The sequence below is a fragment of the Calliphora vicina genome, chromosome 1 (assembly GCF_958450345.1).
Source record: "Calliphora vicina chromosome 1, idCalVici1.1, whole genome shotgun sequence".
Lineage (NCBI taxonomy): Eukaryota > Metazoa > Arthropoda > Insecta > Diptera > Calliphoridae > Calliphora > Calliphora vicina.
In genome coordinates this window covers 14,104,233-14,119,623 of record NC_088780.1, presented here as the reverse complement: position 1 = coordinate 14,119,623, position 15,391 = coordinate 14,104,233, and the positions used below count along the sequence as shown (strand labels likewise).

Below are 15,391 nucleotides of genomic sequence, written 5' to 3'. Positions count from 1 at the left end.
TGAATATGTGTGGGTATCATAGGGACCCTGACCACATGCAGGGCATTCATTTGCTACGGCACGGTCTTTCCGGGACCAGCAAACATACTCTTGTTTTCAGCGGCAGGTTTTTCTCCAAGTCTACAAGGTTCAATCGGTATCCTGTAACCGCGGTATTGATGGCATCTCTATAAATGTCGTTCAATGTTTTCCCCAAGTTCGGGAAGTACAGTTATACTTTGTGGTTCGGTAATCAAGTATTTCATTTTGTGGTTTTACGTCATGTTGTCAATAACGGATGTCAAAGGGCAACATTCTTTATTCTAAAGGTAGTGTCACAAATGCAAATATTTGACGAAAAATACGTAACCGCTAAATAAAATACATTTGAATTCTTTTATTTATTTCAAAAACTTATTTTACTTAGGATAATTCAAAACAAAAAATTGAGTTTTATTTTATTTGATGCTGTTTGATCTTACAAAACACTTGTAAGATTAAACACGTCAAAAAAATTTGTGCTAAAAAGTGGTTACGCTTTTTTGAGTAAATATTTGTCATGTGTGAGCCTACCTTAATGGAATCATAAAACGTAATATATTCAGCCCAATTATAAATAAAAATTCACCGGGAGTTTTTTCCCTTTTCTCATTTTTCCTATACAAATTCAATGGGAAAAAACTTCCGGGGAATTTTTTTATTCATAATTGGGCTGATTAAGATGGCTAGGGGAACATTTTAATAATGTCACCCTGTAACACATCATTTGTGCAGATATCTCAACAGCTGGGAATCCGGTTTATGTCTTCGCTAACTTACATATGTATATTAAATTTATATCAATCTACTAGACACCAGTTTAATACATAAATAATTCTTTTTATTTTATTTAAAAACAATACACACATACATAGAAATAAGTTTTTAAACAAAAAACAAACAAAATACATAAAAAATAGTTTTTCAACATATTGTCCAGGTTAACGTGAGTCTCAAATGATGTCTCAAAACTTTTTGTGACAAAGCCAATTCTGGGGGAGACATTTAAGGCAGAAGAACCATGTATACTTTTACCCGCAAAGAGCAAAAGGAAATCATGTTCGAAATGCAGAAGCCTAGAGAAGAATTCAATAATGCCTACGCTGAGGGAAAAAAGAAATTTAAATTGTATTAATATTAAGAATTATTGATGAGAATATATAGAAGCTGCAAGGTATTCATTCATTCATTCAAATTCAAAGCCGGGGTTAGACATTTTTGTTGATTTGGTTTTTTTTTCTTTTTTAATTTATATTTATTTATTTATGTATAATTATTGTTTTATATTTGTTTTAATTTAATTACTTTTTAAAATAACGCCAAAAGCAAGAAAGTATATTTGTTTGTGGGTAAATTTTATTAATACTTAATAAACAAGAGAACAAAACAAAAAAAAAATAAATCATTAAAAAGGAGGGATTAAAATAATAAAAATTATACAGTATTTATAATAATGATTTTTATTAATTCATTTTTAACAAAAAAAACAGCAGCAACATTTAATTAAATTAAATAATAATAAACAAATTAACGGGCAAATAAATTTAACAAAATCTTTATTATAGTATTTCGATAGAAAAAAGGAAAACTTTAAAGAAGCACTTTTTTCATTAGAGGGAAAATAAAAAAATACAAGGAAAATTAAAAAAGCTGTGTTATTAAAAAGCCTGGTGGTTTCTAAAAATATAATTATTTTCTCAGATGTTTTTGAAGAATTTTAATTTCCAACGGGATTTTTTTTGCAATTTTTTACTATTAAACATTTAGATAATTTTAAGTAAATTTATTTTAAAAAAAACTGTAACAAAAATCAAAAGAAATTTAGTGAGTTTATGACGACAAAGAGTTTTTTAGGCCATAAATAAAGGGAGTTTTTTTAAAGCATTTTTAAGAGAAGAGAGAAATCAAAGAAGTTTTAACCCACACACACATGTATCGTTTTATCGGGTATTTTCAAAGAGAATGAAATATATAGATTTTTTATGTTTACTTTGAGAAACTCTACATTTTAAATAGAGAAATTTTGTTTCACAATTTCTTTAAATAAAATATAAAGGATGCTGATCCCAAAGTTATAACACAAGAAACCTATGGAGAAAAATATTATAAAAAATTTAGTTGTTTAATGTTTTTTTAGCTATTTTTTGGCAGTTTTTTCTTGTAAATAAAGCTTTAACAAATATCTCAAAAAATAACACAGCTTTTGAGGTTTTAAAGGAATTTAGAAGGTAGGAATGAGTGAATGACAAAACTTAAAAATATTTAACAAAATTTAGGGGCAAAAAAAAGAGTTGTTGAAAAAAGTACAACTTTACAATACAATACTTTGTTATATTTAACATTTTACATATTTTTTAAAGGGTTTTTGTCTTTAGTTTTTCTTTCGTTTTTTGTACAGGAATGTTTAAATGTAGATTAATTAATGATTAATTTTTGTTTTATATGTTATAACATAGTAGGTAGTTTAGTTAGTAGTTTTTTTTTTGTTTTTGTTTGTAGTATAAGTAAATATGTTTAAATATGTATAACTTGTTTTTTCCTTTAATTTATTTTTATTTTAATGTTTTTTAAACTATTTTCTTTCTGGCTTCAAAAACAAAACTTAAACATTGTTTTTAGATTAATAGTGTTTTCCTTTTTTTTAAGATGATTTTAAAATTATCTATTTCAAACATTCACAAAATATCTAAAATAAACATTATTATTAAACCAAACAAAATTTGCTTCTTTTATTTTTGTGGATTATTTCAGAACATGCTCTCAATAAATATCAACGCAAACTGTTATTAGAAATGTTAAGTTGTTGTTGGTTAAGATTGGGGGATTAGAGTATGTTTGTTTGTTAGTCGCGGTTTTTTTTTCATTTTATTTGGTTGTATAGAGGAGGTGATTATTTCGTTAATTGTTTTTTTTTTGCATTTGGTTGGTTGTTATTTTTGTTGCTGTTGTTATTAATAATTTGTTTGCATTTTCTTTTGTAATTATTATTATTATAATGATTATTTGTAAGCTAAATAAATTTATGCACACAAGTAGAAGAAAAGAAAAATTAAGATACTTAATCGGCAAATTTACGATTGACGTTACGACCGAACAGGGCGTTACGAATTTCGGGCACCAATTGCTGTGAAATCAATTCCAAGCGTGATTCCAAAGTGTTGGGAACCTAGAAAATATAAATTAGATGGAAAAAAGATTAGATAACATAAAAAAATTCGATAAGGAAAAACTCAATAAAAGGACGATTTGTTACATTTTGATTTTATTTGATATACACATTGTATACCCTTCACCAAAGAATAATTTAAGATAAAGATTGACAAAAATTAAAAAAAAAATCACACCAAAAATTATTTTTTTTTTTCAAAATCTGTAAAAATATTTTTGAATCAGATTTTTTTTTACCAATTTTTTTTTTGGATAAATTGGTAAAATCAATTGTTGAAAAAACGTTTGGTTAAAAAAAAATTAAAAAATAATTTTTCCCGATTTTGAAAAAAAAAAATCGGTTCAAAAATATTTTTTCCCGATTTTAAATACTAACCGAATCAGGACTATAGCGGATATATTTATGTAAAAGCATGTAAGTTATTTATGGGCTTCGGAAAGCTGAATTCAACATATAGACGGACATGCTTATATCGTCTCCGCTATATATAACGATCCAGGATATGAAATATAGGTAAAACAAATCGAGGTAATCATCGTTTTTTGTTTATATTTTAGCGATTCTTAGATATTACCGATTTTAAATAGCAATCGAACCAGAACCAGTACTGATTTATTGGATTTTTCTTTGTGGTTTATAGATTTTCACATTGCTACAATATAAAATCGGAAACATTTTTGGCATGTATTTCGTCTTCTAATTTATATTTATTGGCAGTTTTTTAATGAAGGACAAATATATTAAATTAATAACAGAATAAAATTGAGCACACGTTTGTCTATAAGGAAGTAAAAATACTTCAGATTTGTGAAAAACATACGCTAAGTGATTACTATATACATTTGGATGAGTTTTAAAAAAGAAAGAAAAACAAACTCATGTATAAAATTTGCATGAATTACACTCAAACACGTACGCCATGGATACTGAACACAAAAAGTAATAATTTCCATTTTGTACATTGTAGGGTTCCTAATTGTTCCCAATTAAAAATAATAATACCCTTTGCGCACAACTTACCTTAACACGACCATTCAAAGCAATCAATTCAACACCACCACATGCATCGGCAGGCAAATAGTTATCGGTATCAACACTAACAACAACATCTTGATTAAGTTCTTGCTTGTACATGTCAATGGCGGCGGGCAAGGCTTCATTGACAAGACCAACATCAACTTGGCGGCAGCGTAAGATAACTGTGGGTTCCATGGTCTGGTACAAGGCTTGCAAAATCAATTTTTGCAAAACAACTCTGTATTCACTTGGATTTTTGGTTACCTCACCCAAACGGCGACGGGCATCATCCAATACACTGCCTACATGATCTTCACGAATTTTGAGGACCTTTTTTTTAAAGAAACAAAAAGAAAAACGTGTTAAACAAATAAAATGTAAAATTTTTATCAAAAATTTCTTCCAAATAAGCTTACCTTCAAACGAGCTTGGTTAAGCATGTTTGATGATTGAATTTTCTTTTGTAATTCAACTTGTTTCTCTTTCTTTTCGTAGTATTCCATGATCTTGAGACGTTGTTGTTGTACCAAACGTCCCTTCTCAATGTTGAATTCTTCTTCGGCTTTAGCATCGATTTCTTCAGCCTTTTCATTGGCCTCTTGTTCGATGAAAGCCATCATATGTTTGATCTGGGGGACGGTGAAAAAAAATTAATAATTTTGTTTACAATGCTATAACACATAATTCTGGAAATTAATTTACTTGTAATAAATGATTTTGTTCGAGCTTGAATCAATAGCATTTTGAGGAATTGAAGTTTGCTGTGGTTTCAGTTAAATTCATATATTTTTTTATAGAAATGTTATCAATTATTAAAACCGGGTACATTGCATAAATTTCTTTTAGATGATCTTAATACAAAAAAACTGTCGAGTAAATTTAAAGTAAAAAATATGTAATGGCCGGCAATATTAAGTTACTAATATTATAACCAAAATTAATAAGTTCAAAACCCCCAAACTCCTGGTAATGTTTTAAAATCGAATTCCATTATTGGCATTTTAATTTCCTTTACTATCAAAGATACTTTTAACTATTATTATCTTTAATATCAACCTAGGAACTATGATTAAATTATATAATTTCAATTAAAATGCCCTACACATAACATAAAAGAAGAGAGAAATTAATGTTGACATAGTTAAATTATTATTCCCTTTAAGCATTTTCTATCAGTCTGACAAACATCATCAAGTAGTACCCAAACTGCCACCCACCACCCTCTATAGAAAATATTCCCCTTTAAATTATTTTCTTTTTAAAATACACACAATAAATGCATACACATTGGTGATAACACTACAGAAAGAGACAAATAACTGTTAAGAGCAACATCAAACACAAAAACTCTATAACTATCTTGCTCTTACTAATGAGAGCAACCTTCAACAAAACCAAGTCACATGACTGCTACTCTTTTTTTTTTCTTTGGATATATTTTTCTTTCTAACAATTGCAGAAAATATCTAAATGCAAAGGAATTTTGTTTTCCTCCTCTGCAAAGAATTCTAATAAGAATTTAAAAGTGAAATGAGACATTAATTTAACAAAACTAATTGTTTAGTTTTAGCTTGTAACAATAAAATATTAACAAAACAAATAAAAAAACTAGACACATACATTCACATGACATATCCCATGACTTGGGCATTACTACTTAATACGCCATCTTGTAGCTATTTTTCATCAATGAATTTTATTACTTTTACAACTTAATTTGTTCAAGAAACTCCTTTCGTTTATTACAAGTAAAATTCATTTGGCATATATGTAATGGCGTTTTATTTGCAAAGTTTTTTATCTTACCTGTTTCTGTACATCAGCATCGCTTAAAGCCATTTTGCTGTTTTTTTCTTAATTTCTACACACAAATCAAAGATAATTTTTTTATTAAATAAAGCCGCGTTCACACGTTTCCTGTAAAATGATTGAAATGAATTAGTTTTATTGCACTGTTATTTATAGTTAAATGTTATAAATTTCCATTAAATTCAGTTTTTTAAGCTTAATTGTACTAAAAACTGTCGATATTCACTTGCAGAAGTTTGTAGATGTGTGCGCCCACTTCAAGTTACGTTGGTCTTGTACAAAAAATTTCTGACTTTTAACTTTTTTGCTATCATATGATTGGTAGTTGGAAAATATCCCATCATGTGAAGGGAAATTTTTTGGCAGTTTTCATTTGCCTTTAAGAGTTGTGTTTAGTAGGTATTTGGAAAATGCAACTCTGTGTTATTAAATGTGATATGGAATTGCCAGATGGGATTTTAGTGCTGACTGTAATTTATTTGTTGCAGTTGAAATTAATATTTTTACGTTTTTACCTTTTAAAAGCGTTGGTTTATTTCCTTTAAATAAACCGTATTCTTCTAAAATTTGTAACATATCTTTATTTAAATTTAAATAGTCACTCACTTTTAATACACACACTTTATATAGTTTCATGAATTATCTAACGGACAAAACTAGAATGTTCTTTTTCTACAGCTTTAATGTTAATGTTAGCAGTTTTAACAGTTTACGAATTTGAAAAAATAACACAGCAGCCCTACAAAATAATTTTTTAATAGAATGTTCATAAAAATGTTGAGTACGACTAAAGTGCATACAAAAAAACTAATATTTATTAATGTTTACAGTTTTATTAAAAAATTATATTTGAATATCGTACATACAAAATAAAATATTTTCTAACGAGAAACATTTTTTTTATAAAATATATTTTATAATAAATACAATCAGCTTTATAATTTTAATTCGACCTTCAACTAAAATTATAAATTGAACATATTTACCACAAAATATATTGTATAATGTAAATTGTTTCCCGATAGAATTACATTTTCTTTACATGCATAAAAAATATACAATAAAAATATATATGTAGCATAGATAAAAACTCTAAGCCTGCATTAAAAAATAAACTTAATAATAAATATTATATAGCTGGATGTTTTATTAGGCGATCTTTAAGCTTTTTTAAATGCTTTGAATGGCGTGATTTTTGTTGGATCATCACGGTTGAAGAGGCTCTATATGTTGAACTGTAATAGAAATAATTATACAATTGTATTTTCATTAATATATTTGAAATCTTACTTGTTTGTATCAGTAGAATCACCATTATCAGATGGTAGACTGGTTTCTAAAGGTATATTTTTCAAAGTCTCTAGATAATCTCGGGCGATTTCAATGTCCTTTTCAAGTTTGTTTACTAATAAAAACACAAATAATTACAATATTGCACGTGTTTTAATTTAGATTTAAAATGTTATTAATAAACAAAACTTTCTTAAATTGCTCACCCTTATCCTTAAGCATTTCATCCGAATTATTGCAACATAATTCATTCTTACAGCAACAGCATTTCTGATCCATATCTGTAACATTCGTATCGGACATTTTAAAATCGACTTCTGTGCCACCAATTAAACGTGGCATTACCATCGATGTACTCAACATATTTTCAACCTGTTCTTTATGATCCGACAATATCATGTCCAGCAAACATCCTGGTAGCAATTGCTCAGCTTGGGCATAAATTTTCTTATGTAAATAGGCCAACTCTCGAAAGGATAGTGTATCGATGCCGCTGTGATAGAGTTTATGGCAAATGGCATACAGTTTTGATTTGGTATTGAATAAACGACAAAAGCAATAACCACATTCATGTATAAACTCTTCCAATATGTTGCGTAATTCCTTTTCGAAGCTGCGTCCTTGTTGAAGATTAGATTTAAAGGTATCGGATTTCATGTTAACAAAATCATCCAAAGCTGCAGCTTTATGTTGGTCGCGACTTGGCTGTTTATTAGCAGCATCTTTACGCAAAGAAGCTCCAGCAGTTTGCTTAAGAATTGGTGTTTTATAATCGCCTAAAGCTGCAGCTTTCATGATAGAAGTTGGTGTACTAATATTGTCTGTAAATTGTTTCTTGTTTTCGTTTGTATTCTTTTCACGATTGTCTGTTTTACTTTTATTTTGCAATGTATCTTTTGTATCTTTTAAAGGCTGTTTAGAGTTATCTTTAATTTCCATATCAGCTTGATTTTTATTAGAAGAAGTCTTAGATCTGTCTGGTTTTTCGTCACTATCTTTATATTTGCTTGATTTGTCTTGAGGTTTAGAACCAGTCTTAGATTTGTCTGTATTTTCGTTACTATCTATATGTTTGCCAGTTTTATCTTGATTTTTATTTAAAGGTGTCTTAGATTTGTCTGTTTTTTCCTCGCTACCTACATTATCGCCAGTTTTATCTTGGTATTTGTCAGAAACAATTTTAGATATATCTCTTTTGTCGTTATCTTCATAGGTGTCTTTATCGCGTTTTATTGGAAATTCTTTGTCAGGTTCAGAGTCTTCATTTTCTTCATCTGTTTCCCTTGCTTCATTATTACCTTTTTTGTTTTTGCCCTCTTGTTTATTAAGACTATTCTTTATATGGGCTTTACTATTAAGCAGTTTATTATTTTCCGCCTTGAGTTTTTTCCTATCGGCCTCTAATTTATTATTGAGATCTTTAAGTTCTTTCAAATCCATTTCGCGTTCCTTGGCTTCTTCCTGTAGTCTGGCATTATCTTGTTGGCATTTCTTTAGCTTGGCCAATTCTTCTTCCAATTGACGTCGCAAATCATCAATTATCTTTTGATCATCGCGAGAATTGATAGCACTAACAGCATTAGTCAACTGTTGATTTTTTATTTGAACATCACTGATATCCTTAACCAAACCTATAGTTCCTTCTAAGTCTTTTCCAATTCGATTGGCCTCTTGGCCATTTCGATTGATTTCTTTATCTAAATGTTCTATTTTATTCAACATGTTGGCCATTTTGTCATCACCATCTTTGAGTTTTCCATTTAATACAAGATTTTCCTGTAAAAGTTTGCTTTTTTCGGTTTCCAATTCCTTTAAACGTTTGAGGGCATCGGCACAGATAGCTTCACAATCTGCTGCATTTTGCTTTTCCTTTTCCATCTCATCCAATTGCTGTTGAAGTCGTCGCATTTCCCTACAACATTGCTTGTCGTATTCGACATTATTGTCATGGGGTTCAGGCTCTAGGCCATAGGCAACCATAAATTCATCATTGAGACAACCTTTCTTCTTTAATTCTTTCATAATTTCCTCCAGAGTGGCACAAGTGAAAAACGCCAATTCATCTGTTTGATTTTTACTAGTTTGTGTTTGATTATCGTGCAGACATTGCAGCTTGACAGATTGTAATTCATTTACCACGTCCTTTATTGAAAATTTATGATTAGTTTAGGTAATTAGTCAATTCATGTCTAGTTCTAGAGAATATATTTTAAATGAAAACCTGTTTAAACTATTAAATTAGCATTTTAATGCGGATATGTATTTAGGGCCGTAAATACATATCCGCATTAAAGTAGACCTTTGTGTAGTAATTTTTGTTCAAAAAGTTTTCAAACTTTAGAATCGAATTACAGAGTAAACCCCAGGTTATGAGGTAAGTAAATTGAATAATTAGGATTTTTGGCGACAGACGGACATCTTTCTAAAGATAAGACATTGAAATTAATTAAACTATTTGAAAAACATGAATTTTTTACAAACAGCAGATAATTTTATTAACATTTAATTTAGATTAACAGCTTTTTAAATTTCAAAAATCAAAAACATCAAAGTTTCCAACCAAAACATAACAAATTTAATTATTTACGAAACTATAACATATTTTTTTTCAAAACATTTAGGCCCCTAACATAGTCGTAGCACAATTATCAAGACCTAAATCAGCTAAGGGCTGCAAACGATAGCCACTGTTTTTAAATGCTTTAGCCTTATACTTGACATTTTGAAAAGTAGTTAGACAAAAGGAAATAAATAAAATTAATGTCCTCCAGTATAAACTAATTACCACTTACCATTAACTGTTTATACTGACAATCATAGTCGTTTAAAGCTAAATCTCGTTTAAGTATTTCATTACGCAGACTGGACACTTCCATGGCCAACATGTCTGCTTTTTGGGCTTGACATTTAGCCTTTATAAGTTCATCCTTTATATCTTCAAGTTGGGCCTTAAAGTTATAAACATTAGAAGTTCATATTTCTTAATTTTAAACAGCAATATTTTACCTTTAAACATTCCTCTTTATAACAGGCATTTTGATTTTGACCTTCATAGTATTTTTGCATATTTTGCATTTCTCCTTCCATTTTATCTATATATTGCGATTGATTACTTAAACTACTGCTCAAATTTCCAGCCTTTTTATGGGCCTCTTCAGCTTGCTGTTCCAGCTGCTGTACTTGTTTTTCTAAAGCTTTAAACGATTTACACTTCTCTCTTAAACTATTGCGTTCCTTTATAATGGCTTTAATATTCTCCGCATCCTGCTCCGAAATGCTGGGCAATTTATTCAGTTGCTGTTGTTGTTTTAATTTTTGATACTCATCTTCCATTTGTCTTAGCATTATGCACTCCTTGCGCAATGTATTTATTTCCTTATGCAAATAAGCCACATCGTTCGATTTCTCTGGTTGTGTTGTTATATTTTCCATGGTAACTCGTTCGTCCAGCTTTTCAATTAAACGCTTCAGATAGTTATTTTCAGCTTGTAGGACTTCATAGGCTTTATTCATATTTTCCATTTTCTTATAGATTTGTAGCATTTCATTTTCTTCATTATTACTTAGTTTGCCGGCCGTGGTAAGTTTTTGTATTTTATTGTAGAAATCTTTGGCCGTATTGGAATCTAATTTGCTGGCTAGAATTTCTCTTATTTTTTCATTCTCTTCTTTGGCTGTTTTCAGCCGTTCATTAGAGACTTCTAATTCTTTCTCTAGAGTTGTTTTTATTTTTAACACTTTTTGATATTCAGCCAAGTGCATATTGGCACATTCGAGGAGGCTGTCGCCACCAGTTAAAACTCCTAGTTGGGGCATTATGTTCTAGAAGTGAAACAAAATTTTGTAGGAATAACACTCAAAGGATGCGTATGATATGATAAATACAGATAAAATTAAAGAGGAATGTTTAATAATGCCTAGCAGAGATTGAAAATGTCAATATTCAAAAATACTTACATCGCGAATACCAGCAGCTGTAATGTCACCCTGATTACGTTTTTGGCCGACTCCTGCTTTGCCTTTATACGCACTTGTACTAGGACCTCTAGCAGCATTAACATTATAATTACTCTCAGCTCTACCCACATGAACATCTAAGTCACTAATATCCCCTTCACCGTAACCTGTAATAGCCTAAAGAGGGAAAATGAAAATATTTGAAGATGTATATAAAGACAGGGATCTCTCTGCTGTTTTTTCTAAAAACACGCTTACCGGATTTTGACATGTTACCAAATCGCTTAGAAATTTCGACTGCTTTGCCTCATCACTTGCCCATGAACGATGATCGATGGTGGATTCGTAACTCTTTAGCTTAACGCAAGCTTTCTTACAGCCCAACTCAGCACTTTTATTCAGGAATGGCACATTGAAGAAATTGGAAAATGCCATGATTGTTAAATATAAAATAAAACTGTTTCTGTTTCTTTTGTTTCGTTTATCTTTAACCTTCAAAGAACTTGGAATTTTAATGTTATTGCTCTTTAAAATACCCACAATATTTTAATAGTAACGAAAATATGTTTTTCTTTAAATAAAATCAAGTTTTGTCAAAAGAAATTAAAAAATATAAGAGAATAAAAGGTATTTTTTGGATAAATTTAGAAAATGTTGCTTAAATTTAAATTCGAAAAACAAGGTGGAAAAAAGAGTTGTATTTTAATGTAGTTTTTTGTTTTATTGAAAATTAATTATTCAAATCCTTGTGCCCTTCTAATGGCTTGATCTTCATCATTGCTTTGCATTTGTGAAAAGCCACATGGCTGCATAGTCATACTGGCTGTGCCAGAACTAATGGTTCTTAAAATACTAGAATAATTGGATAATTCAGCTAGGGGAGCATTAACTAAGATTAATTTGTTTTTATCGCCTTTTGGCAGAACATCATTGATAACAGCTCTTCGTCGTGATAAATCGGATAATATGTTTGAAGTTCTTTCACTGGGTACCACAATTTGCAAGGCCATTATGGGCTCCAAAAGACGGGTTTCATTTTCTGAAAGAATCTAAAATGCAAAAGATAGAATTAAAGCAAAAATATAAAAAAATAAATAATTTTAAACTTACTTTTTGCACACATTGTGCAGCGGCTGCCATTAAAAACGAGTCTGCTGTGCCTCGACCAATAGTCACACTATGCAAACGTATTTGCGTTTCCACCACTTGACCACCAACTTTGGGGCCCCTTTCTAAGGCCGAAATGCAACCTTTGCGTATCACCTGCAAAGTGCGCGGTCTCAAAGCCTGTAAATTATTTGTAGTTTCCGAGGTTTTGTGTAGACTAAACAGTTCTTTACTGTCTTTCACCAACTCCAAGGTAATGGCAACACTTTGCTTAGAGCCGGCAATTTCTTTCTCAATACCAAATGTATTAACAGCAGGCTCTTCAATAGTTTCTTTATAGGCTATCTGCAAAGGACCCAAGTCTACCTCGATTTTATATTCGCTTAAAATGCGCGATTTTATAATATCCATGTGCAATTCACCCATACCACCTAAAACGGTTTGTCCAGTCACCGAATCATAGGAAACTCTTAAACTGGGATCTTCTCTTTGTAGCTGTTTTAAAGCCAGTTCCATGGCATTTTGATAGGAGACACTGGGCGGTTCAATAGAACAGAAATATACCGCATCGGGTATTTGTGGTTCTAAGGAAAATATTTCGTTTATTAAATCAGTCTCAATGTCTTCAGTGGTAGTTGTTTCAGCAGATTCTTGCTTGCCCAGTTGCTTCTGCAAACGTTTTTGGGCATTTTTTAAAGAAGTGGCACTAGTCACCAGCAAATCTCCGGTTACAGTGTGCTAAAAATATAAAAATTTCCTCAAATCTATAAATATTTATAAGCTTTTGTTACCTACCTTTAAACCCGAACATATGGCTACATCTCCCGCCTCTACCGTGGAAATTTCTCTATATTCATCAGCTAAGGGTTCATAGATTTTACCGACAGTCTCCGACTGAGCTCTGGTAGAGGTTAAACGCATACTTTTCGTCATAGCACCTCTTAAAACACGTACCAAAGTCAAAGGACCTCTTTGTTTGTCATGAACTATTTTGAATACTTTGCCCACAAAATCCTTTCTGAAGAATTGAATTAATTAATAACAAGATAGATATATACGCCCTTCACCAAATTATACTTTAAGATAAAGATTGACAAACATATAATATCCTTACCGCTCATGGTGAAGGGTATACAAATTTTGCAAAAAATTATATCCAAAACTTACTCAAAACAATCATATAACTGATTACGTTCCTGGGGATGTGGCAAATAATCTATAACTGCATCCATTAGCTTTTGTATGCCCACGTTTTTATAGGCTGAGCCCAATAGAACAGGCACAATTTTTTGTTGACATGTCGCTTGTCTTAAAGCTGCATAAATCATTTCATTGGTAACCTTATCGAAGCCCTCACTACTTATAACCACATCGGCTAAATTATCGTCAACACCCGATAGTTGATCTATAAGGTTATTACGTCTGTCCAGCAGTTCTAATAAAAGGTTTTCATCTGTTATGGCTTCAGATTTGTAAACACGTCCTAGACTTTGGGGATTCCACATAACGTGTTCTAAGCGTATTATGTCATATACAGCTGGAAGTTGGTAAATAAAAAAAAAAATAAGATTATAAACACAAATTAGATGTAGCCAACACGATTTGGCTTTGAAAGAAAATATTAAATTCACAATTGGGCCAATTTTCATAAATTTAAACAAATATACAGCCCAATTATGAATAAAAATTCCGCGGGAGTTTTTTCCCTTTTCTCATTTTTCCTATTCAATTTCAATGAGAAAAAACTCCCGGGGAACAAACTCCCGCGGAATTTTTTATTCATAATTGGGCTGATAAAAACCGCACCCAACGCTATTACATGTATTACATATTTTGGCGCGAAAACTCGAAAGTGAAAAAATATAATTTTTTCCTTTGAAATACTTAAACTGAATCTAAAACTGTCCTTACTTATTAATAAATTTACTCACATAAATTCCCCCTTTCATCTTTATGAGGATATTGTATACATATCGGTTTGGCATCTAGCTTCGAAGACAAATCATTAACACATTTGTCGAAATCAGCATCAGGACGATCCATTTTATTGACAAAACTTATTTTGGGTAAACGATGTTTTTCAGCTTGAGACCAAACCGTAACTGTTTGAGCCTCTACGCCAGCAGTGCCATCCAGTACAACAACAACACCATCCACCGCATAAAGAGATTGTTCTACTTCCATGGTGAAATCTATATGACCAGGGGTGTCTAGTAAATTAATTCTGCAAATTAAAGAATAGAAAAACAAGCAAATAGAAAGAATATTTTTTTTTATTAATCTAAATCCAAATTATACTTTTTTTCATTCCAAGGAAATGTTACCGCTGAACTGCATATTGTTATACCACGTTCCCTTTCCTGTGACAGACAGTCTGTCACTGTGTTACCTCTGTGAACCTCACCCAATGATCTAGTTTTGCCCGAATAAAACAGCATACGTTCAGTAGTTGTAGTTTTTCCTGAAATATTATTAAAAATTGTTAAATTTCAATATTCTTGATTATACAAGAAAGCTTACCGGCATCTATGTGGGCCAATATGCCTATATTACGTATGTCCTTGCTGCTAAGGTAGCGTCTTTGGTTTATTAAGCATTTCCTATGTATGGGCAATAAAATTGTTTTTATAAAAGTCATAGTTATAATAAATTTAGCTTAATAAACTCGACGTTAAATTATTTATTTCTATAAAATGTTGGTTAAGTTCATAATTATATACAAGAAGCTGTTTAGATATCATAATAAAAAACAGCTGTTCTTTGTGTACATTTTTAACGAAACGGTTAAAGGTTTTTAATTATGAGTGAAACACCCTGTAGTAGAGCTGAAAAAAAGTACTAATTTTAAGAGTTATTTAATTTAAACCTACACAATAAAATAGAAAAATTTTTAATTTTATACATTAATTGCAGTCAATAATAATCAAGGGCGTTGTATCATATACAAAACACAACAAAATGTGGTCGGCTTAAAAATTTATATTTCCAGCTACACAGAAAAAATTATTATTACAAAATTTTAAT

General features: G+C 30.5%; 3 protein-coding genes across 4 annotated transcripts; all 3 read right to left on the bottom strand.

Annotated features, from left to right (window-relative positions):
• Positions 1 to 1,352: 1,352 nt before the first annotated feature.
• Positions 1,353 to 6,369, bottom strand: Vha26 (V-type proton ATPase subunit Vha26). Its single transcript, XM_065499100.1, has 5 exons — positions 6,240 to 6,369; positions 6,011 to 6,121; positions 4,621 to 4,833; positions 4,208 to 4,534; positions 1,353 to 3,184 (listed from the first exon to the last, which is right to left on the bottom strand). Exons 2-5 carry the CDS (start codon positions 6,041 to 6,043, stop codon positions 3,077 to 3,079), a joined length of 681 nt encoding a protein of 226 aa, XP_065355172.1. The 5' UTR covers positions 6,044 to 6,121; positions 6,240 to 6,369; the 3' UTR covers positions 1,353 to 3,076.
• Positions 6,370 to 6,968: 599 nt separating this feature from the next.
• On the bottom strand, positions 6,969 to 11,888 carry LOC135949509 (paramyosin). 2 transcript variants are annotated; one of them, XM_065499098.1, is made up of 8 exons: positions 11,519 to 11,887; positions 11,261 to 11,437; positions 10,310 to 11,125; positions 10,096 to 10,251; positions 8,602 to 9,445; positions 7,510 to 7,923; positions 7,304 to 7,418; positions 6,969 to 7,248 (listed from the first exon to the last, which is right to left on the bottom strand). In XM_065499098.1, the coding sequence occupies exons 1-8, from the start codon at positions 11,693 to 11,695 to the stop codon at positions 7,143 to 7,145; spliced, it is 2,805 nt and encodes a 934-aa protein (XP_065355170.1). In that variant the 5' UTR covers positions 11,696 to 11,887; the 3' UTR covers positions 6,969 to 7,142. The 2 variants fall into 2 exon arrangements, with proteins under 2 accessions (XP_065355170.1, XP_065355169.1); XM_065499097.1 differs by having other exon boundaries at positions 7,510 to 9,445; positions 11,519 to 11,888.
• Positions 11,888 to 15,090, bottom strand: mRRF2 (mitochondrial ribosome recycling factor 2). Its single transcript, XM_065499099.1, has 7 exons — positions 14,888 to 15,090; positions 14,666 to 14,828; positions 14,299 to 14,591; positions 13,535 to 13,904; positions 13,163 to 13,385; positions 12,371 to 13,105; positions 11,888 to 12,309 (listed from the first exon to the last, which is right to left on the bottom strand). The coding sequence occupies exons 1-7, from the start codon at positions 15,003 to 15,005 to the stop codon at positions 11,995 to 11,997; spliced, it is 2,217 nt and encodes a 738-aa protein (XP_065355171.1). The 5' UTR covers positions 15,006 to 15,090; the 3' UTR covers positions 11,888 to 11,994.
• Positions 15,091 to 15,391: the final 301 nt, after the last annotated feature.

What these genes read in the sequence shown, in the direction of transcription:
- mRRF2 (XM_065499099.1), bottom strand. Translation starts at nt 15,005, where the DNA reads ATGACTTTTATAAAAACAATTTTATTGCCCATACATAGGAAATGCTTA. An exon ending in TTTCCTTGGAATGAAAAAAA is followed by an intron (nt 14,592 to 14,665) that starts GTATAATTTGGA and finishes TTTAATTTGCAG; the next exon opens with AATTAATTTACTAGACACCC. An exon ending in CTGCACAATGTGTGCAAAAA is followed by an intron (nt 12,310 to 12,370) that starts GTAAGTTTAAAA and finishes TTTGCATTTTAG; the next exon opens with ATTCTTTCAGAAAATGAAAC.
- Vha26 (XM_065499100.1), bottom strand. Translation starts at nt 6,043, where the DNA reads ATGGCTTTAAGCGATGCTGATGTACAGAAACAG. An exon ending in ATGCTGATGTACAGAAACAG is followed by an intron (nt 4,834 to 6,010) that starts GTAAGATAAAAA and finishes ACCGTCCCCCAG; the next exon opens with ATCAAACATATGATGGCTTT. An exon ending in CTTTGAATGGTCGTGTTAAG is followed by an intron (nt 3,185 to 4,207) that starts GTAAGTTGTGCG and finishes TATATTTTCTAG; the next exon opens with GTTCCCAACACTTTGGAATC.
- LOC135949509 (XM_065499097.1), bottom strand. Translation starts at nt 11,695, where the DNA reads ATGGCATTTTCCAATTTCTTCAATGTGCCATTCCTGAATAAAAGTGCT. An exon ending in GTCAGTATAAACAGTTAATG is followed by an intron (nt 9,446 to 10,095) that starts GTAAGTGGTAAT and finishes TTTTCAATAAAG; the next exon opens with GACGTGGTAAATGAATTACA. An exon ending in GATTCTACTGATACAAACAA is followed by an intron (nt 7,249 to 7,303) that starts GTAAGATTTCAA and finishes TTTCTATTACAG; the next exon opens with TTCAACATATAGAGCCTCTT.